The 24269-nt window shown below is 44.7% G+C and overlaps 1 protein-coding gene across 1 annotated transcript; it reads right to left on the reverse strand.

Moving 5' to 3' along the window:
* Window positions 1-832: 832 nt before the first annotated feature.
* On the reverse strand, window positions 833-22013 carry LOC308119842 (SERTA domain-containing protein 4-like). The gene is made up of 4 exons (XM_080480087.1): window positions 21396-22013; window positions 5138-5310; window positions 3837-3955; window positions 833-3762 (listed from the first exon to the last, which is right to left on the reverse strand). The coding sequence occupies exons 2-4, from the start codon at window positions 5289-5291 to the stop codon at window positions 2890-2892; spliced, it is 1146 nt and encodes a 381-aa protein (XP_080336213.1). The 5' UTR covers window positions 5292-5310; window positions 21396-22013; the 3' UTR covers window positions 833-2889.
* Between the last annotated feature and the right edge of the window lie 2256 nt (window positions 22014-24269).

Here is a 24269-nt window from a genome sequence, read left to right on the forward strand (position 1 = left end):
GCGGCAGGAGTGTCGAGAAAAAGATGATCTTCCATCCGCACCTCGCAACAGAGCTGTCAAGATGTTCAGAGCCGTGATTTAACCTCCTCACTTTACACGGGCTCCAGCCTCCTGACACACACACACACACACACACACACACACACACACACACACACACACACACACACACACACACACACACACACACACACACACACACACACACACACACACACACTCGGCGCGCTGCACCACAGTGGCTCTGCTGCTCCACCGCCAATCTGTAGCCATGTCACACAAAAGCCGCAACGCATTAGAAAATAATCCAGTAATTAGGGCACACATATTGAGAGCCATTACCGGATCAAAGCAATGTTTAACTTTAAAGCCCGGTAATCTCGGTGGATGACAGTTGCGCGCAAGCACGGGCGGCGTTACGCCGAGAATGTCTCTCTGCAGCCGCGGTAAGAAGTAATCACGAGGGTGGAAGTGTGTCTGGAAATGGTCCTCCGCCTTATCTCCGGGGCGAGCGGGTGGTGCGGGTGGACGCGGCTGTTTGGTGTTACGCCGTGTGAATGTTATGCGGGGAACAATGGGGGAGTGCGGAGGAGGGTGCGCCGAGCGTCACGTCAGAAAGATGAACAGGAATCCGGCGGCAGAGTGACACCTGAGAGGCATCTGGCGGGAGCGGCACGCTGCGGTACCGCGCGCTGCCGAGCGGCGGGCCGTTCAGGAAACGGGAGCTCGCACGGAAAAACAACAAAAAAACACAACAACAACAACAACAACGACAAAAGGATCAAAAACGTCGAAGGAGAGTCGAGGCTCGTCTTCTTTTTTCTTTCAACATTTCTTTTTACTGATTTTTACACGTTGTCACAGAACATCACAGAAAGTCACGAGAGCAGACTCGCTCCTTTGTTTTTAATAACAGACAATGCAGTTACATCTTCTCGTCTCAGAAACAAATATTGCTTTGTGAGATTCTTTCTTTAAAATATACCACCGATAATGACAGAATGTTTTTTTTTTTGTTTGTTTGTTTAGTTTTTTTTTTAATCACTTAAGGGTTGGAGTTTGCTCAGCTTGTCAAGCTGAGGTCCACTGAATGAATTGGACCAGTGAGTCCAACATACATCCATCCATCCATCCATCCATCCATCCATCCATCCATTCAAGTGTCCCGGGCCTGAAGCTACGTCACAAGTAAGAAAGAAAAAAAACAACAACAACAAAAAAAAACAAACACACAATTTGATGCAATTTTCCCTTTTGTTTTTTGTTTTTTTTGTACCACTTTGGTTTGGGTTTTTCCATCATGTAATGGTGAGAAACAGGAAATCATTTCTTCGTCATGCACTTCACTAATCTCAGGCTGCTTTCACACCCGATAGCCCGGAAATGAAGATATTAAAGTTCAAATTAGTCATGATTTCATGACTCCTGGGCTTTACGTCACGATAAGTGCTTTCGACAGCTCGCCAACTTCTGACATGTTTTTTTAGTTTTTTTTTGCACCGTTGCACTATTTGATGTATTTCACAGTTGTTGTTTTTTGCACTTTGGGAACGTAAGCCCACTTATCTCAGCTAATATCAGCTAATCTCAATGACAGGATGTGACGCCATCACTTTGCAGTCTGAGTTGAACGCCGATCGATCAGAACCAGCCAGCAGCAACAGGTTGAAAGGACTTTTAATGTTCTGAGATTGAAGGATTTAGTGAGTCTTGGTAAACCCTCGTCAAGCGACAGAAAAGCCAAACCAGCTTGAGTTTTTTATTTATTTTTTTCTTCTTTTCTTTTCTTTCCGGTTGAATAAAATCAAACATGACATGATAATTTGGGACACATTTACCTATTTAAGCCTCTCGCAGCTCTCGTTGGTCGTACTTTTTGTGCTTGGTCAAAGAAGACAGGGCGTGCTAGAAAAACATGCATTCTGAGGTTAAAAACAAACACTTTTCATGTGTGGAAATTAAGTTTGCTCTAAAATCTTAAACATTTACACAACATCTTAAAGAATCCCTGCATTTAACTACATGCCCCCTGTCCTGTTTTTTCTTTCCATTTTTTATTTTTATTTTTTTTTTTAAGTCAAACGCAGTCCCTTGGAATGCAAGATAGCTACTTAGTAATAAGAACAATTACATGAACGCACAATATACATGAAACTATAAAAAAAACTAAGGCACTTGAAGTCGTGATTGGACATTGTGATTGTGTGTTGTCTTAAAGTAATCTGAAGTATACACACTGCGCTGCTGTTGCAGCACAGTCGCTTGCCATTGCCTGAGACAGCGTCAGAATCAGCAGGCAACACATAATAATAACGTGTCACCTTTATCAATTAAAAAAAAAGAACAACCCCCCCCCCCCCCCAGCTTAAAATCAAGTTTTAAAATGCTACATTGTATTTCGCATACATACATACAAACAAACAAACACACACTCCTGACTCCACAACCCCTCAGTTCATAGGCTTGTTTAGGGTCCTGAAACAAGACCGTTGCACCAATATAGAGCCCCAGTTTAGACCTTTAGTTTTTGTGCTGTGGGGCTTGAAAATGGTCTTGGAGACAGTGCAAAAGCAAGCTTCACTTCACCTCCGGGATCAGAAGATAACCACCGTACGTGACCTTGGTTTTCAGAACTGTATGTGAGACGTGTCCGGTGCCCACTGTTTGTTTTTTTGTTTTTTGTCAATTCTTCTGAGAGTTGTGCCCTGTGCACCACCTCAAGCTGTATTTAACTGTTAAAATAAAGCTGACTTAGCATTATTCAGCGTTGATATCTTACACCTAAATCTGCTATGAGGAGAGATAATCTCGGGACAGCTTTCAGCATGGTTATATTTTATTCTAATAAGTGTAGAGTTTGGAGCGCTTCCTCTGGACAAAAAGGCTCAGTTACTGTCTCTGAGCCCTGCGCTGCCAGAAGCTCACCTTGCGCAGCTCTCTTTCTGGGGTGGGCGAGTCCCACTGACAAGGTCTCTCAACCTGCTCCACTTCCTCCTCCTCCTCCTCTTCCTCCTCCCCTTCCTCCTGCTCTCCCACCTCCTCTTCTAAACTATCTGTCATGGAGCTGTCCTCTGTCCTTGCATGTGTGTGACCCAGCAGGGTCCGAGTCCTGCTTTTCTGGCTGCGTTTGTCTCTCACTTCTTCCGAAGGCCTTCGTTCATCATCGTCTTCCTCTTCGTCCTCCTCCTCCCTCTCTTCTTCATTTTCCTCCTCCTCCTCCTCCTCCTCCTCTTCCTCAACTTCTTCGTCCTCATCGTCCCGATCATCTACCGTCAGCCCCAGCTTGCTGTGGCCCGCCAGCTGAAAGAACGAGGAGGAGTGTGGACTGGATGGGCAGGAGGAGAGTGCCGCGTCGTACACGGAGAGCGGGAGGTGGAGGTAATGTCCCGCCGCCGCCGCCGCGTAGATGCAGCAGCACGTCTGGGCGCAGTCGGGCCGCAGGTCGCCCTGTCCTCCCCGCAACATTCGCAATCGCTTGCGGAAGGGCGGCCCGGCTTGTGGGGCCAGGCAGAGGCGAGCGGGGACGGCTCTGTGGAGGGTGGGGGTGGTGCTGGGCGGCAGAACGCAGGGGCTGGCGGCGAACGCCGGGTTGGGCGGAAAGCACCAGTCGGTGCTCTGGAGCAGGATCTCAGCTCGAAGGCGCCGGAGGAGGTTGTTGACGAGGACGGAGCGTCGGAGGAACGCCTCGGGGTCGTCGATGAAGCGCATCTTCTCCAGAGAGAGGCGCAGCACGTGGGCGCGCTCCTCCAGCACGGGTGCAACCTGGAGGTTCAGCACGCCATTAGAGCCAACCTTCGTTTACCGCGCCGTCAATGTTTTTCCGTGTGTGTACTCACAGTCTGGCAGTATGTCCTGAAGCTGAAGGGCGGCTCGTCTTCGTCCTCGACAAACTTCCTCTTGAAGTACGCAATCCTCGACACGGCAACGTGATCCGGGACTCGTCTGCAGGGGGCGTCTGCACAGAGGGGAGTCACAGCGAGACAGTCAGCCACACAGCTCCACCCTGCATCGCTACTCCTGTGGGCTTATTAGTGAACGCTGCGGCAATTCCTCCCACCACACGACAAGTGAAATTCTGGAGAGCCAATTCACTGAGTCACAGACATAACTTCCAGCGGCGAATGAAATGATTAACAGTTTCATGCTACCTTCAATCAAACTCTCCAAATCAACCAAAGCGGGCAAAAGTCTCCTGCGTCCCGCTCAAAAATAAATGTGGTCATTTCGAACGAAAAAGCCCAATTGTGCTCTATAGTGCAGATTTAACTCCAGCTTGGAACTTATATATGTTCTATCTTCTCGTTGTTTTTCCTTGAGTTATTTAGAATTTCATGTCAGACAATGAAATGAAAACAATGCAAATAAAAGTAAATGGAAAAATTTATAAATAATTTGATAACAAAAAAGATCAATATAAATAATAAAATAATTATTTTTTAAATAAAAATAATGGGAGGTTGTTGTTTTTTTTATTGGTGTCCTCAAGATGTTTGACTTCCATAAAGTTTACAGCTTGTCTCACCCAAGTCTTTACAGGTGACATTGTTTTATAATTGCCTTTAATCATACGCACACTCACACACAGCTTGTTAAAACCAATCGTGAGAATCATTTGCTGCTGTAAAAGGATGTTAAATGATTATTAGAACACTGGTGCTCATGAAAATGTGTTCTTAGGAGTTAATGTTTTATGATATTCCTTTCAATGTCTTTGAAACATTCATGTGTTCCATGTCATTTCTCGAAATAGACGTCCACAGACGTCGTCAGAAGTGCTATAAGTTCACCAATAGATGAAACCAATGTTGCAGCCATGTTTTACTAATGCTAATTAACCATTTCAGCAGTGTCTTGGCCAGAGCCAAGAGTAGCCTCTGAGATACTTTGTGAATATAATCAAAGCAGGAAGCAAGTACCGCCAGCTCGCTACCATGCTAATTAGCTGACTGCCATGCAGCAATAGCATCTGCTGCGTCCTCTCAGAAGCAGCGCCGCACGCTCATCTACACGTCTCACATTTGGGCTCTTGAACGTGAACTTGGCAGATGGGTCTGATCGAGCTCCTGAAGCTTATTGTCGTGGTAAAAACAAGTTTTTGGCAACGACTGAACGAACGTGGGCCTCGGCGGGTGCACACCTTGTGTGAACTGCTCCTCGGAGCTGCACGGCGGCGCCGGGTTGGACAGGCAGGTCTTGGTGCAGCGCTCCGACTCCCATATGGGCTGGTACGGGGAGAGCGGGGGGTCTCCTTCTGGGTCCAGGAAAGGATTCATGGACAAGACGAGGGTCATCTCTTTCTCTTATTCAGCTCTGCAAGAAGAAGAAGAAGGAGAAGAAAAAAAAAAAGCAGAGTGTTCAGCTGTATTTCTTATTGACAACACATTACACCACACAAATGTGGAAACACATTAATTCAATTTCCTGTTGATGGTTCCACTTTGGAAACTATTGATATACATCAGGTATTTCCATAAATCTCACAGGCATTGTGCATATGCTTCCCTAATGACGCACTAAATGTTAACAAGCAGTTATCTGATTCTGGCAAACGCTCTGATTTTGCGTGGAGGAGTTACCAGCTTCTGTTCGACCTGTGTGACAAATCGGAGCGACAATAACGGCGAGCGCGAAAGCGAGGCAGATGGCTTGCGGCTCTGCAGAAGCGAGGGACGCAGATGGAGAAATGACACCCACTCACACCACCAATTCCCTATTGATTAGTCGGCAGGAGAGCGAGCGAGACGTTTGACACCAATTTGTTCGGTGAAATGGATCCCACACATGAAACGGCGCCGGGAAGCTTGTGTCAACAGCGCGATCATCCGGGAAGCCGGGGAGCCGGGGTGCGGGTTCAGTGCGCACGGCAAACAGCTCCGGCACAAATAACTCTTAACAGGCGGCGAGTTCTGCGTCGGTAACGAGCGAGCACGAGCAACATAAAACTATTAAACAACCTTGTTTTAAATGTGCGAGTCGGATTCAAGTTTGCATCCATGTGGTTTTCAGGTCATTCAAAATAGAATTAAGGTCATTTTGGCCCAAACTATGACCGAATACAATTGGAAATGTCAAATGGCGAGAAAAAGGCAAAACAAATACTTGAAAAATATTGACATTGTTTGGTGTGATGCCGTGCAGAGCGCTTTATAGAGGCCAGACGATCACTTCCAGGACTCCTTGTTTTACTTTATGCTGAACATAGTTATTCATGACATTGGCTAAATGTTTCACTGTCCAGCTGCTGAATAAACTTTAAGTCATTTAAATGCCTCTGATGCTGCATAAAAAACTCCATGAAGATCTCACTTTATATAACTTTGAGTCACAAGGGTCGACTGGTAAACTCATGGTGAAAGGTAAAGCATTTAGACAATAATGTATATTTTTTTCCCTTTCCTGATGGCACCATTCTTTTATCTTTATCTTTCAAATGATTCTTTCTCAAGTCTTTTTTTTACCTCTCAATATTTTTTATTGATTACTCAATATATTTATATATATATAAAAAAAATTTTTTATCTCGGTCTTATTTGTTTTTAAGGCTGGTTCTTATCTCTTACTCTGTAAACTGAATTCACAAATCAAGCCGCCTTGAATCCTCCTGTGTGCATTTCTTCTTTCTGATAATGATCTGATGGATAAACCATGCACGACTTTGTGATTCTGAAAAGAGAAGGCAGAAGTCCGACACGTTATTTCATAGCTGAGATGTTTCAGAGAGTAATTGCAATGCTGCCGAGGGGCCTGAGGGGGATTCGGAAGCCTAGCGCGTCCTTTTGATCCCTCTTTATGCAGAACGCAAAGCCAGCTGTGCGAGGTAAACAGTCACACCTCCTTGTCACCACCTTTATGCTTTTTTTTTTTCTTTTTTTTTTTTACCCCAGAGCTTCTCCTGTCTCCCTACAACACCCCCAATCCTCTTCCACCTGCCGACGTGAGCGAATACCAATCGCCCCACAACCGATCTCGACAGACCAAGCTGAGGCGACACCATCTCAGCCTCACCCCTGTTGGGTAGCTGATTAAAATGTCCGCTTCAATAAGCTCTCGGTTTTGCTTGGCTGAACAGTTTTATTTCTCTGTGCTTCTTTTTCTACTGTTTGCCTTTAACTGACTAATCAGACGAACCTAAAGCCGTGGAAACATCAGCTCAGACGGCGCGGCTCTCACCAAATCCATCCAGTCGGCCCCGGGGAGGGCTGGATTACACGGAGCAGAACCACATTTGGACTTTTTTTTTTTTTTTTTTTTTTGAGCAGACATGCTTTAAATCAGCTTCCACAGTTCACTGCAACTCCGGTGTCGCTGGAGTCGTAGCATCAGTCGTTTAGTGGTGTTAATTTTGTGGCCTGTGTCTGATCCTCACCCATGAATCAGACCACCTGTGAGGCCGGGGGAGGGGGGGGGGGGGGTCACATTACTTTAATTTCAAGAACAGTGATGTCGCGGAGAGAAGAAGACAAGGTTTATCACAATGTGCCCATTGGACAAGTGCAAAAATAAGTGAAAAAATGACCATTGATACACCAAAAAATACCGAGACGCTGAATGAGCCCAGAATAAAACCATGATGAGAGTGAAGTAGATGTGCGAGGACTTTCAAAGTTTATATCCTTCTCAGCACAAGTCGGTTCATATTTGCGTTTTGATGCTTTGCACCTTAGTTTAGTTTCATTCTTTCTAATCTATAATATCTAGTTGTAGTTCAAATCATTTTATGTCCAGGTCATGTCTTGTCTGTTTGAATTGCTCCTTGTTAAGGGTATCGCCATATTTCATAAGTGTGTTTTAACATCCTCGTCAGGTTATGCTTTATTGCAGTCTTGTTACCTTTGGCCATGTCTGTCCTTTCAAGTTCATGTGTTGGCTGATGTCTCTATTATTTTCACGGCTGATATAACCGTCCCTTATATCTCTTTTAGCTCAGTGCAGATCTCGTCTCCTGAACTCTTCCTTGGCAAGTCCCTTCTTTTTCTATGTGTAAACAAGCAATGACTCCAGTCTCGTCTGTTGCTGATCTGTTGCTTCATGTTATGTGTTTCTCTGCGTTTGTTCAAGTCATTTTCAATAAAGTTACATCAAGTTTTTTTTTCCACGTCAAGTCTGTTTTCATATTCCTGTCTCGTCACGTCTCTTGTTATTCTTTTAGTGTTTATATTCTGTTGCCCAGCCTTGTCTGTCTGTCTTTGTTTCTAACAAAGAGCGTTTGAAACGTACACTATGATTCATGTGCTTGAGGTGGTGCAATAAGTCACAGCATGAATTCTTTAACTTTGACCGTTTGGTTCAGGAATTTTTGTCCGTATGCAGTCCAGATGGGTTATGTGTTAAAAATAGGAGTCCTCACAGAGGGGATAAAGCCATCCTCTTTACCCTTCAAATTCTTCCAGTTAGATAAAGGTGGAAAAATCTAGGTTGACGCAGCCTGAAATGGGGAAAATGTCATATAAACGCACCAGTAGGAAAATTGCTGAAACTAGTTTTGCAGGTACTTCCTTCCATCACACAGGATTTCCACGTCTGATTCACACAGGTTCAGTAGACTAGTTTCTGATGGTGCGTTTGCCTCAAACAAGGAAGACGTCAGACATAAAAGTGTGATTCCCCTTTGATTTTCAATCCACAGTAACACTGTAATTAATCAGGCTATCAAGTCCACTTGTGAAACCGCCTATACTGCTCATCAAAAGTAAAACAGTTTTTTCAGGGTAATTAAATCCAACAGCCTGGTGGAAACAGTCATACTGACATATTTAAGGATAAGCGTCATCACATCAGGAAGTGGTCAGGGAAATGCCAAGGAACCTTTAGGAAAACATCTCAATTAGATTAAAGAATGTGATTTCTTGGGTTGTGTGGGACAATAGGACATTATTTGCTTATGAGATGATTGCGTAGGGTATTTACCCGGTGAAAACACAAATCCCACATAAGAAGGCCCCCAAGCCCACAAACAAACCAAGGATTCTCTTGCTGTTAGGCAAGTGTGCTAACTCCTACATCACCATTGGGTTTGAAATGTTTACAATGTCCCAGTGGGACAGGCTTTCTGATATACTGTTGGTAAACTACTGGGAAACAGCCAAAACAACATTGTTAATTTAAAGAAAACAAAAAAACAAAACAATCAGTATATATGCAGAAGACACTCTGTTGTCACACACGTACATTTCCCAAATCCACCGTCTATTTAACAATCTGATCTCATTCCCGGATCACAAAGACGACTGGGAAGGTGGAACTTCAAAACTTCGCTCTGACCACAACATCAAACACTGATGTATGTTTGCCCCAAGTCGGTTATCAAACTGTAGACGATATCTCTGAGGCAAGAGTGCTCACCACTTCCCCGCCATATGGCCACGAATAACCATACAATGTAAATAAATTCTCTGGAGTACCCTATTAACATCTGTTACCGATCCCCTTCTGTTCCAGACTGAGGCTCGCATCTAACACGTCCATTCTCTTCTTGACTGTTATTCCTCTTAACGGAATCCTTTTCATCAACCTAAACAACCTTATCAGCAGCTGATAAAACCCATCACACCATGACCTTTGATGCAGATGACATCCTGTTGTATCATGTAAACCCAATGATCTTACTTTTGAGGGCTTTAACATAGCATCAACATTTTTCATTTTCCTGGCATAATGTCCAAACTTTCCGTTTGCAGCAAGAACTGAAAAAAATAAATAAATAAACACACTGTACCCCTCTGCACTGTTTGAATAGTAAGGACCTGTGTCGAAGCAGAGGTGGAAGCTACAAGCAAAGCAGCAGATGGTGACTCCACGCGTACAAAGTGTAGGAACACATCACTGTCTTCACTCGCCTCGGGCCACACTGTGAGGTAACAGTGACAGCACATGGAAAACATTTTAGAGCGAGCTGTCAAAGTCAACTCATACTTGTGTAAGCTGAATTTCACCGCTGTGGGCTCCCCCTACCCCCTTACCCCCCCCCCAATCCATGGACCACCAACCAGGGCCAATTATGTCACTGCTATTGAGCACCACCGCCGTGGTTAATTAGCAGCTGTGGCCCCTTCTCATCTCCCTGCCCTGGGCTGCCGCTTTACCCTCAGCTAGTTTTCCTCTCCATCACCTCCCCACGCTGCTACATTTGCTTGGGCACAAAGAAACAAGCATGCCATCACTCCCTCTGCCCTCCGTAGGGACCTCCATCTCAACATCCCCCTCCTCCTGTGCCCCCTCCCTCCGCTATGCTCTCTTTCATCCCCTCGCTCACTTGGCCTCCCTCTCTTGCTGACATCCTTTCAACAACGGTCACAGTTGACAGCTCTCTGAACCGAGGGGAGGGGGTTTGAAGAAAAAAAATAAATAAAGGAAACGATGAGAATACCGACAGAACAGCTTTCCGACATGTACAGCAATACTCCTTGTTCTTCAATGAAAAGAAGGAGAAAGAAGAGGAGGTGGCGGGGAGACCGTGTGAATAAGTATGTGTGTGTGTGTGTGTGTGTGTGTGTGTGTGTGTGTGTGTGTGTGTGTGTGTGTGTGTGTGTGTGTGTGTGTGTGTGTGTGTGTGTGTGTGTGTGTGTGTGAAAAGCAAAGGAATAAATGGATGGTTGAGAAATAACAACAGGGAGTGAGAGAGAGAGAGAGAGAGAGAGAGAGAGAGAGAGAGAGAGAGAGAGAGAGAGAGAGAGAGAGAGACAGAGAGAGAGAGAGAGAGAGAGAGAGAGAGAGGAGATCTCCTGGGAGGTGGTGGAGCATCATCCCTCTCTTCTCCTCGTTCTGTCTGCATCTCCCAGGAATGCGAGAGTGAGTGAAAGCCAGCGTCGAATCTCTCTGTGTGATTATCACAATGTGTATTTGAGGAGCAACACCTGTGAGCATGTACAAGTGTATGGCGCTGTGTGTGTGTGTGTGTGTGTGCGCCTCACGTACGTTCAATACGCCGCTCCTCCGGCTTCATCCCTCTTATCTTCCCTCTCTCACAGCTTCCCTAACTCTGTCTGACTCCCTATCTAACCTTTTCTTTCATTACACCCTTTGATGATGAGGAGTTAATTGCGGCGCCGGGGCACGAGACAAACCGAGGGGAGGGAGAGGGAGGGCGATTGAGAGAGAGGGAGAGAGAGAGAGAGAGAATGGGGTAGGGAAGGACAGAAGAAGGGAGGGATGGGGAGATGCACTGAGTCAGGGAAGGGAAGATAAGTGCCTTAGGAGGCTTGTCATGAGTGGAGACAGATCGCCCACAGGGATGATTTCTGCTGCTGTGATTGACTCACTCCCTCCAGCGCGGAGATAGACAGGCGAACACACACTCAGACGTGCGCAGCTCGTTGTGTCCTGAGATATTTGGCGAGGAAAGTCAACCAAGGCCACTAGAGTCAAACGAGGTACACGAGTGTACTGTAGCTATTAGAGTGGGGCGATTTGGAGGTGAGTAATTTGTTGCTTTGAAAGTCATATGATGGTGTCGTGTCAGATTACAGTCAGCTTCCAAAGTGAATGATCACATGGTAAAATTGTATTAATTATTTATATATACATAAAAAACAACTTTAGGTCTTCCTTTTTTCTTTTTTTCTTTTTATCCTTCCTGTGATGGATGCTTTTCATTCTCTAGATCTTTATGCTGCCATACCTGACGTTATTTCATTAAAAAAGTTATATGGAAAAAAGTCTAAATTTGGAGTTTTCACTTGGAGTTTTGTCTGAGATTCAAAACAAAACTGCTCACTGAACCTCAGTTTGATGCATTCGAGCCCCCTGTTTGAGAGCGCAGTGCCCTTTTTTTTTATTATTATTTTTTATTTGCAAGCTAAGCATTTAATATTTTGGAAGTACTTTGACGTATTTCCGAGCACAACTGGTGGCGGACCCGGTGATGTGCGGCCTTGTTTACGCGACAACGGAAACAACTGTAAACGGTGTCGTTTCACATTCAGATGTTCCAATGTTTGTTTGCGTTGCACACGGAGAATTCCAGAAACACTCAAAAACACTGCAGTTTGGTTTGTCGGGCTCCCTTAAACTGTCGTTCTTCATCCTGTCGGCTCTTTCAGTATGTGGTACGTGTAAAAAAAAGAAAAAAAGAAAAAATGTGTCTCCACATGTGATCCAGATGATGGTCGAATAAACGTACACTTTGTAGGAGGAGGGTTGTTAAACTGAAAAGAGACAAACAGAACCAACTCTCTGGAATCCACTGTTGTTATTGGTGTCCTTCTACGAGCACATGTGCATAGAAAACTGTTGACTCCAACTGCGGTGTGGGTTTCAGGAGGGTTTTGTTTCCTCTGTTTACACAGAGACAGAAACCAGTGTCTTTTGGAAAAAAGTTGGCGTCTCAATGCAGAAAAAGTTGAGTCCTCTCAGTCTCTCCCTCCATCACTGGTCGTAATTTTACGTTAAATGTTGGACTCACTAAAAGTTGTTTTTCACATTATAACGTATGGCATAATCCCAGTCAGCTTGGATTGGTTGATTGGTTGATTGCGTGTGTCTGACAGCTGGGTACCAGGTTAAATAATAACTGGTACATGGCGCGATGTGTGTTTAAAGCAGATTGTGATACTGAGTCATTTTAATTCTTAAATCACCTCATAAACTTAAGCTGGTGGAGTCAAATGAAGACCTGAAACACAAGGATTTGCTCCTAAACTTCCCTCATTGTGGCTCTAGGTTATTGCAGACCTGAAACAAGGTCTGTTTTTGTACGTGTTTCGAGACGCTTTGCCACGTCTTAAATCGGGCAGTGTGCTCACATGGGGCCAAATGAAACCACAGAGGCTGTCGGGAGGCATTACGTCATCGCCCCGAGCACCGGCTCGTCCACAGTTAAAGCCTCGCTCTGTTTTTATTTGTCCTCCTGCAACCTATATTGAATCGGCCTTTTACACTCTTTGGCTCCAAGCATTTTTCCAACTCACGCTAAGGGAAAATACTTTCATAGAAAGGGAAAGTGAGCTAAGTCAAGCAACAAGTTGTTGGTGGTGACTCTGAAGAGAAGCCGTTGGGTGATCCTTTTGATATATTCAGACTTTAAAAGAGGGTGTTTGAGAAGATTATCCGGCAAAACAAAACGCATAACCTTTTTTTTTTTTTTTTTTTTAAATCTTTGGTATTAAAACAAATAGAAACTTCACACTGGCATTTTGGTGAGTCGACCCTGGAAAAGCTGACGTCTCTTCCTCAGCTTGGGCCGCACCCTTCCATTCACTTTTATATGAATCCGGCTTCACTATGGCTGTTCAGCAGGAGGCAAAATAATATAGGACTTCTCAGAGATTGCACTTACATGTAGAAGCACAATTAAAGTTGCAGTTAATTCAACTAAACCTTTCATAATCATCGAAGCATTAAAAAGCATTTCAAGTTTCAATAACACCGACCAACAATAAACCGGAAATACAGTATGTACATTTTTTTACCGTCAAGTTTTGAAGATAATACTTGTCGTTTCTTAGACATACGCAGAAATATTTCAAGCCTTTTTTGATTTATTTCAAATATGTTTAGCCCATAAGTCATGAAAAAAGAAAATAGAAAATATAGCCCTTCAAATCATTAGACTAGAACGGGCGCTCGGTGGAGCGCAGACCTTCGCCAGCGCCACAGCATCGCTAGTGTGATAGTCGTTAGCTCATATCTATGCTGACTAGGTAGGGACAGCACTCCGTGAAACACCAAGAAGGGAGCATCTCCATGGCAACAGATGCTGACCTCCTGTGATCTCCTCTATGAGGTGCCTCTCTCACCCACTTTGTATGGGAAATTTTTTCACCGTTTTTTGGGGGATTTATTTGGAACCGGTTCGCCGTTAACGTCCCAAAATCGAATCAATTGGTCCCTGGATGATGACAAATCATCCCTGAAACTTTCATGCAATTCGGGTGAGTAGTTTTTGCATAAATGCCTTAAAATACATACATGCACGCACGCACGCACGCACACATACAAACCAATAAATAAATAGATACACGCAGACGAACACGTAACCTTCTCGGCCCACTTCGTTGGCGAAGGTAAATATATCATGGCATCTTTTAACCGGATGCCATGAATACCACAATCACATTTTTTTTGTTTGTTAAATGCTTGAAACTTGTTGGTTTTGTTATGAGAGCGGCAATAACTGAACTGGAATGAAAAAAAAATAAATCAACGTCCATGCTTGTTTTGACTTTGTTCCTCTTAAACAGCGGTTGCAGTACTTTCACAGACTGGACTGATTCCTGCGGCGTGTCATATGTGAGCACTTTTTTCCCCAACTGACCTCACTGTGTAGCGTCGCAAAACTTCATTTCTATTTGTTTGTTGGTTTGTCATGGTGATCGCCCACAACCAGATTCACTTCTGCTCCAAAAGTGTGTTTAAGGCCTCAGTAGGAGTTATTCAGAGTACCTGTTAAGTAGTGGGTTAGATGAGAGTGGGGGGGAAATGGATGACTGAAAATATTGAATGTCGGGCTTATTTAATGTCGATGCCGAAAAGAGGAAGACAACACGTTCCTTACAGTAGATGCATGGCATTGAAGTGTTTTCACATTTTCTTTGCCGCATCGAATCCACAGCATTTCTTTTAATGATAAACGCTCTGCTGTCTGTGGCTACGGGCAGTTATAATACTAAGGTAGGTAAACCATGACCTTCTGCTTGTCTGAATGTTTTCAGTTGTGGCTTTTCAGGAATGTTTGGACGTTCCACTTTCCTGGGCTCACGATAGCATTAAAAAAAAAAAAAAAAAAAGTATTTACACACCAACTGACCTTAAGACGAAAACTGGTGGAAAGATTTCCAAAGGTCTGAGAGGATTTATGAAGGACACCTCTCGTAAACGTTGTACTTTTTCAAACTATTTCTTCACAGCAGCCACAAAAATGCTAATCGATTCTGCATGTGTTCTGCGCGAGTGCAGTATCACTCTGTGTGTTTGAGCGTTCACTCCCCGTTCCTTTGGCCAAGTTTTCTCTGAGTATTTCCGAGCCTAAGGGGAACAGATAGCAGTAAAATAAGAAAAAGAAAAAGAAAGACGCCCGTGGTTTTCGCATCAAACTAGACCCCCGAAGGCCCAAAAGCGTCTTCGGAGCTCACGCACGCAACAAGCATGCAACGTGTCATGATTTACCAGCTGCACAGAACCCGGCAGATTAATTGTAGAACAGGGAGTTTCGCAGATTACACGAGTGTGTCGCTGAGATTTGGTTCCGCCAAATTATATCACAAGACACACTCGGTGCATGGAGAATACAGATTCAGCACATTCTGGTTGAGGTGCAGCTATTTTTACAGTCAAAGAATCCCACAAAAAAAAAAAAAAAAAAAAAAAGCTGTATATCTGACGCGCTGAAAGAGCCGTGCTATTTTTACACAAAACATATGCGGCTGAACACTGTGATCACCAGCCTGTGTTTCTGGGCAGCATTTTTCCCTTTTCATGTCGCTGTGAAATTAGCAGCCGCTTGCAACAATGCAAGAATGCAGCTGTAAAATATCAAGTGGCTGGACTGCAGTTTTCTCACTTATGTCGGGCCAATTTTCCATTCTGCTCCCTTTCCCAAACATGGACGCTGGAGCAATACAGTAATAACCAGAATTAGCTCCGATCATTGATGACTCAGTGCCAAATCTTGATAATAAAAAAAAATAAATACTTATTTTAAACTCTCCACCAGCAGAGATAAACTCGATTTTTGGAGGTTGTCTGAACAAAAAGGAAAAGAACTGTCGTAAAGATACACAGTATAAAGCAGTGGGAAGAGCGCTGACAGTAACCTTGTGCATCTGTACAAAGCACGACAAACCCTTTTTATAAGTCACTCATGACGGTGTCAGCTCATGTTAGTGTCAGCCCTCGTGGCTGTCAGAACTTCAACCAGATGCAGAGGTGTGTGTGTGTGTGTGCGTGTGTACGCATGTGTGTGTGTGTGTGTGTGTGTGTGCGCGTGTAGCGACAGTTTGTGTGGTGGACCAAATCTAAGTGACACATCTCCACAGTGAGAATATAAGTGGGCGCAGCCCTGAAAGAGGTGCCTGTGGTTGCGCTGATGGGAGTTTGAACAGCGAGTTTCCTCTGGGCTCTGTGATCTCACGGCAGGCACTTTCAATCTCGCAGGAAGAAGGAAAACCTGCCACTGCCTCGGCTGCTCCCCTGCATTGTCTGATCGCCCCCACGAACACACACACACACACACACACACACACACACACACACACACACACACACACACACACACACACACACACACACACACACACACACACACACACACACACACACACACACACACACACACACACACACACACACTTGGAGCACCTGCCAACTTCGTGTTGCTACCTGGTGACCTGCATCACCCGCGTGCTTTGCCTTTTTGCCTTGTGCTTCTCTCCTCTGTGGCGTACCACAGGGATCATATTTGGGCCCGTTATTATTTGCAATTTGCATGTTTCCCCTGCAAGAAATTATGGCCCTTCTACTTCCGTGCAGACGAATTGTGCATTCCACTAAAACTTGGCATGGATGACATGACCTACATTTTCATCTCCTTAAAGAAGTAGTGGGGTTAGTATCTGGATATCAGACGCTTTTATTCAGCCAATTACAAATTCTTGATAGTGAAACTTTCTTGCCCGGGTGGAGTTTGTCAACCTTATCATAATGTTTGACTCTGACCTTTCTTTCTGTTAATCAGGTCACCGAGAGAGACTTCTGCTGCTTTGCACAACTGAGCCCTTTCATGAAAGATCATCTCATTTCTTAGTCCTTCTGAGCAGAATCTCAACATGTCGATTCACACTTTTATATCATCCAGGTTAGAGCTCTGTGAGTCACTTTTCTCCAGCACGAGTGAACGCAACATAAAATAACTACAGCTCACCTGGAAACCTGCTACCAGACTTTTAACACACATTAAAAAAAAAAGAAAAACAACTCACATCACACTCCTGTGCGATCAGTTTCTTGATCGTTTCTTTGTCTTTGCACTCTTGTACTACTCTTGTGAAACAAAACAAAAATCGCAACGGCAAAAAGATGCATTGAAAAGCCATTAAAGTACAGCAAAAAGAAAAAAGAAAAAGCCCTGACAGACGAGATTGGTGGGAACTGCTTTAGACGTTCAAAACATCCCACCTCATAATATTGGGAAAAAGCACAGAGAGTCATGAAAAGTGGCTCCAAAACGAGGATCAACAGCTCACAGTGATCCTGCACTTCATTAGGTGAACTCACAGCCTCCTTGTTTTTATACATCCAAAAGTCAACAAACTGAAAAAACATATTTGCGCTGAACAGAGGTGGGAGAGTTTGAAAAGGTGAGAACAGAAACATACGCTGGCACTGCACCAGCGAGGAGAGGTGAGACGACAGCGCCACGCAGCCACTGTATGAGCTGAAAGGAGCTTATGATGCTGCTCCGTGGAAAACTAACAAAGATGCTCTATTTCCACCCGTTTCAGTTTTGACCTGCTTTACTTGACCCACACGACATAGTGACCTCACCCAACACTTCTGGAACTATTAAGTTCCTCTACACAGGAAAAACGGGTGATTCTAGATGTATATTTCAAGGGGACATTTAGTACTTTCATGAGCAGGCAAGTGCTTAAGTGTCATTTCAAACGACACAAAATCCACATTAACACAAATTGTACATATGAAAACGCCCGACGTCGACTTTTGAACTGACGCAACATGTTTAACAGTTAAAGCCAAATGTCACAAATACACAATAACAGGAGATTTTAAAATACGATCAGGCAGTTTCCCATGTCGGCTTTGGATTCTGGAAAGTTTGTGTTGCAATCTAATATGATTTTAATTAACAAAAAAAAAAACTGTAATCAGGAAGAACTCCGCCTGCTTGGTGAAAACAGCCGATTCGCACCAGGTGCAAAAATCGAGTGACGATAGCTAATAAACTGCAGGAGAAAGACTATCATCTGATCATCGCGGTGTAACTGAGAGCTCAGATCCAACATACAGCCCACTTCCTCTCCGTATGAGAAGCCGCAATCCCATCAATCTGTCTGTCGGAGTGGGGGCGGACGAGCTCGCGAGTGCCGGCATCAGAGGGCGAAGCGCACAGCGAGACAGAGCGAGGGAGCAGATAGAGAATAGATAATAGGTTTCATGACATCAAGTTCTCCTCTGGAGTAGCAACAACAAGGCGCCTTCAAACCGAGGCACTCAAATAGAAAGCAATTAGCCCCCTGCTAGTAAAGTGGACCACAGTCGCGCGCGGAGGCCGGCCTCGCTCAGTGCATCCGAGAAGAAAGGCCTGGAGATGCTTTTGTGGGGGCGTGCTCCAAAGAGGAAATCCAATGGCGGGAGCATCCCGTTCGGGGCTTTCACACAACCCCCCCCCCCCCAAAAAAAAAAAACCCTGATGCACCGACATTCTCTGGAGCATCTGGTGATTAGCTGCAACGTATCGCATCGCTGATGGAGATAGACGGTGTCGGGCTCAGTTACAATGACAGTTTTTAAAATAAAAAATACCTGTGGACTCAGGAAGTTGGAATAAAGCAGCAGAAAGTCATTGGTGTGGTCATCAAAGCTTCTGCTGGATGAAAGTGTACGATGAGGGTACTTTCACCGGCTCAGTGAGGGTTTTTTTTTTTTTTTTTAAAGACTTTTAAAAGCAGCAGCTTTTGGTGGAACGCGACACTTGATTGTTGAATGTAGGGGGTTTTGTGTTTTTCTTCTTCTAAATATCGCCCTCAACTTTGCCTAAGAGTCCCATTTTGACGCTTTCCCGTGCGGGCTCGCTTCTCTCAAGGACAGAAAAACAACATCCAGCTCTGCCTCTCCTCCCCTCTGCTGTGTGGGTTTCTTTTTTTGGAGGGTTGCATCTTTGATTGTGTTTGTGCCAGCTTGCAGCCTGTCAGGAGCTATCAAGACGGCCGTCTTGGCCACGGTGGCGTGACTAAGCTGGGTTCAGGCTCCCCCCCCCAGGGTGGTGGTGGGGGGTGGTTCGCTCGGCGCTCGTCTGGCTGAGCGGTCACACATGTGTTGTGACAGGACAGCTGCATTATGGACTATCTGGAGACGGCTTGTTGTGGCGCGAGGGTTAACAGGCGAGGGCTCGGTGGGTACGTCATCGCCGACGCTCCCAGAGGTGGATGCAGCACATTATAGACGGACAAGGGCATCGGTATGAGGATTACAGAAACACAAAAGGCACAGTGTCAATCCTTTTTCACAGCTGAACGCACAAAGACTCTCAAGCTGTTTTTTTTTTTTTTAATATCAAAACAGGAAATGGAGGGCCATTTTCTTTTTCTTTTTTTAACGCTTTTGAAATCCCTCATATCCTAACGCTCAGGGTGAGTGATAAACTACTTTCCCTGTGTGGAATGTGAAGCATTTTTGAGCCAGTGTTTCTCCACATTGCATTAATTCTGCCCTGTCCAAACAGATGAATGTTCCTGCACAGGTTTCAATTCGTCACAGACGCACACACACGGCGAAGAAATCTTGGAAGAACATAGTTTAGAGGATTCAGAATTTTTTTTTGGGTGGGGGGGGGGTGAAGCTGTCCTTCTTCAGGAGCAGGTGAAGTCATGAGGTCCCTGTCTATAAATAAATAAGAGTCATGTCACACCTTTCCTCTATTTTTACCCCATGCGCAGAAACAAACGAGTGTTATCCTTCCCTCTCAAGTTCTTGTGTGTCATTTTGGAGCACAAAGGCGTATTCATGATTGGGAAGCAGTGCCTGAGGGGGGAAACAAAAAAAAACAAAAAACCTCCAAGTCTGGGGCTACACCCTGCCGTCCTGACACACACAATCACACACACACACACACTGGAGTAGCTCAACTTGTCTTGACTGAGACCTTTTTTTTTCTTTTTTTTTTTAAACAAACAGAGCAGGAAAAGAAAAACAACAGTGACAAAGTGAAGCCAAGCACCTTCAACAGTCACATGTCTTCATGCCTCCCACCACACAGGCTCTCCTGTCCTGACAGATTACAAACCGTTACAGTCTCTTATGTATCAGCCACACACTCCCAAACGCTGGTAATTTGACGCACCACGTCCAGCCTCTGGAAGAATGTATCCGTCCCTCCTCCCGTCGCCGTGCGCGCGCTCTCGAGTCGAGAGCCATGTTTTTTTATTATTTCTTTTTGAAACGCTGCTCCAGATGTGAGCCTCTGCGCCCCGCTGAGAGAGATGAATGGCTGAGGGGAGGGGGTGTGGGGGGGGGCTGCAGGCTACCTACAGGTTCACATGCCTAATGAGCAGAGGAGTCTGCTGGGGGCGAGATATGATTGATAGCGCCGCGACGGAGCTGGAGGAAGGAGGGGAGATCGCAGCGAGGGCTTCTCCGACAAAGACGATGGGGTGGAGGTGCTCCTGGCAGGTGGAGGAGAACAGAAGCCGAAACCTGGCGGCCGACTTGCCCGAGCAAGGGAGGGTGGGTGGGTTGGTGGGCGTCAGGAAGCCCCCTTGTCCACCGAAGCCAGAACACTTGAACAGCTGCCCTCTCTTTTTTTTTTTCTTTCTTTGGTGTGCGAGTTCTGGATGATCCTCCCTGTTGCATGCCTCACTTATATTCCACATCACTTTTCCCCTCCGAGGGAAACAAATAGCGAAGGTGGAATTCCTGGCAAGTGACTCCGGATGTTGTTGGCAGCGAGTGGAGGTGAAGCGCATCCAACCCTATTACCCACCCGCTGCGGCCGAAGCCTTTATTCTCCCCCAAAGCAACAGACACACAAGGAAGATGGTGTTTATTCATCACGCAGTAAATTAGGATTTTTAAAAAATATATATATATTTTTTTGGTGAGGTTTGTTAAGAAGTCACAGTCCACCATTGGTGGAGTGGATCTATGTGGCACTCAGCCTAAGAAGGCACAGAAAGGACACGAGGAGGCTCAGAATTACACACAAACACACCGAAAATCTGCTCCAGCCAGTAATACAAGGCAACCGCCACTCCAGCCAAGAACAGACCGCCTTTCAAAAAAAAATAAAAAATAATGAAGCCAGGCTGGCTGGGTGCCAGCAAGGGTGGCTGGTTATGTCAGCCTGCATAATGTGTTGGACCAGGGTCTCTGTCATGTCATACCAGTGAGCTATTGACTGCCCTGATCCTCATTAATCCTGCAGCAGTCAGTCCCGACAGTTTTACTCTCCTCGCTCTCCAGCAGCTCCAGACACCAAAACAATCGTGTACACAACAACAGACACTCAATAACTTCACAAGTACATCAAAAATCACATCTTACACCGGAGTTCAAGCTGGAATGTAGTAATCTTTTAAAAAAAAAAAAAGAGAAAAAAAAAAAAAGAGAAAGAATGGTTGAAGCTTGAGTGATTTAAAAAAAAAAAAACATTTATTATTGCATATGTGTCTGATGGAAGTGGACCCTCCATGGCTGAAGCGTGAAGCTGAAAGGATGCTGCTTACCTGAGGGGAATGCTCCGGAGCTCGTCCTCGGCTCCACCGTGAAATCCAAGGAGCAGAAAAATGGTGAAAAAAAACCATAAAAAAAGTCCCGCTGAAGAAAGGCGGCCGTGTCCTCCGCTGCCTCTCCTCTAATTTTAGACCAGACACGCAAACCGTCGCAAACCGCGCTAAACACCACTTATGTAATTACTACTTCATTAACCACTTGTCTGCATGATAATCAGCGCGCGCGCGCGCCTCGCTGGTTGACAGCTGGTTTTGTTGTTGTTGTTGTTGTTGTTTCCTCGGCGGAGGGACGGAGGTGAGCCGCGGCTTTCTCTCTGTGTGTGTGTGTACGTGTGTGTGTATGTGTGTGTATGTGTACGTGTGTGTGTGTGAGAGAGTGTGGTAGTCCGTTCACGGTGGCTTTGTCCCGGAGCGGCTGACGCTGCTGCGGCTCGGCTGACAGCTCCTGTAGATGTGCGCGGAGAGAAAACAACAGCAGCTCCGCCGCTTCCAGCCAAAACGACCGCTGCTGCGTTCAGGAGCCGCTCGGAATTCTCGCCGCTCCCTTCACGGTCACTTTCACGTGTGACCGATGTAACGTGGCATGTTATCAGTGTTTATCACTATTGATGTGATTTCTCTTAAAGGCACAGTGCAAGGGACTTATTACTGTGTGTGTGTGTGTGTGTGTGTGTGTGTGTGTGTGTGTGTGTGTGTGTGTGTGTGTGTGTGTGTGTTGAGCGGCAATGGTGTTTCTCAACTGATGGGTCTCATGTGGGGGGGAAGTTAATTATATTGGTGACAGAGAAGGATGGAACACGTCAATATGTTTGGTGTAATGAGCTGTTGGAAAGTGAAAGAATGAAGTCAGTAAAACATTTAAACCTGTAGTCCGAAACTACCTTCAGAGTAAATACTGATTTTGGTTCACATTTGTGTATGAAAATAAAAGCACAAATGTCCTATTTTAATAATCGCATGTTTTTCTTCTTTTGAGTCATGGGCCCCGAAGTCAGATCTGTTAAGAACCACTGTATTGTATTATGGCAGGGGGCTTCTTCACTTGGGTTGCCTCGTGGCAGGGATGTGGGTTCGAATCCCAGTCCTGCACAGTGAATGTCCACTGCTTCTAAGGATAGGTTAAATCTGGAGAACTCTCAATACACATGTTAGAAATAAGAAATTTTAACTATTTTATTTACATATATTGTCATTAAAATGTTTTCCGACAGTCACACATACTTCACATGCACACTGACGGGTGATTTAGGGTCACCAAATACCCCTTCTGATAATACCCAAATATTTCTAGACTAAACATAAAGACGTGAATATTTCAATTTAATCCCGCAGAAGAATTTTGCTTTAAGAGCTCATAATGTAAAATATGTGAGGATGAGAGAGAGCGAGAGATTCCTCCTACTCTTACAGGAATTCATAGTGTCTCTATTGATAGTTTTGTACAAGTGTAATTCCATGTGTAAAGTACCATTGACGAACTGTCATAAGCGCAGTTTCCCACTGCACTTGAAGGCATTGTAACACTTTTTTTTTTTTTTTTTAAGAGGGGGTAGTGTGTTGGAGATCTGCTCTGCAGGGATGTGACCGACACAGAGAGTGGAGGGGAGGGGAGGGGGGGAGCGAGCCCCTCTCATCTGTTATGCATTTCCCCTTTGATTCAACAGCAGCCACTGAATCTTATTTTCCAGTGTTTCTCTCTCTCTCTCTCTTTTTTTCTTTCTCTTCTTTCTTTTACAGGGCTTTGTTGTGCGTTCAGCTTGTGGAACTAAACTGCAGAACACAGTTAATTGTGGAGACGTTATACCTCTTCCTCTCTCATACCGTGTTCACTTTCTCTTTACCTCCTTCACTTGTTTATTCTTCAACCCAGTGCCAAGATCACACAGAGCAGGGGCGTCGATCCAGCCAGACCCGCATCATCACAGCCGAGCAAAGCGAACGGCTTTCAAAGCGCGTGACTGTCTGTGGGATGAAATGATCAGTAAAGAGAGAGAGAGAGAGAGAGAGAGAGAGAGAGAGAGAGGGAAAATAAAAGATGCTCCAAAACAGAACATCTTCCAAGATGGAATGTTGACTCAGATCTACACCCGAGAAGATGAGTGTTGGATTTGTAGTTTCCACATCTGACCTGATAGCCTTTCCACTATTTCTGAGTGATACTTTGAGGTAAGTACCAGGCAGTAGTAAACCGCCCTGTGCCTGTAGGGCACAAAGTTGTTTTTTTTGTTTTCTTTCTTTTTTCTGGTGTACAAGTCAAGCACTCATAAGAGCTGCAGGCGCTCTGATTTTGGAGGGAAACACTGTTTTCATGAAGAAATAGTAGTTTGAGTTCAACTCAGTGAGTTGAGGAAGTTATTGAAGTTCAAACCTGATAAAACCCACAGTAAAATGCACTGGTTGCTCCACCTGTTGGTTGTTTTGGGGCAATGCGAGGTAATACCAAATTCTCAATAAAAAAACAAACTAAACTAAACAAACAAAAAAAAAAAACAATAACCAAATTTTAAAAACGTGAAAAAACAGATCCGAAGCAATTTCATTCTTTTTTTTTTTTTTTTTTTTTACTATTTTCTGTAAACAATAATATCATCACATAGAAATTCTATCATAAATCCATTTATAAGACATTTTACAAATCAGCCTGAAGTACAGGAGAAAAGTACATTTACAAGTACATTAAGACACCGTGACACAAGTCTGCTGAGTGAGAAACAGTAAGGCACCGATGCCGTGCGAGGCATAGGTAGATTCCAAACCAAAGAAAAAAAGATGCACACCAAAAAGCCAGCACTAGTGAACGGAGGATCCTTCCAAAGTGAGTCAAAGCAAAAGAAACAATACCACAAAGCATGATGGTACTGCTTTAAA

The sequence above is a fragment of the Lipophrys pholis genome (genome assembly GCF_963383615.2).
Source record: "Lipophrys pholis genome assembly, chromosome: 14".
In the NCBI taxonomy this organism is placed as follows: Eukaryota; Metazoa; Chordata; class Actinopteri; order Blenniiformes; family Blenniidae; genus Lipophrys; species Lipophrys pholis.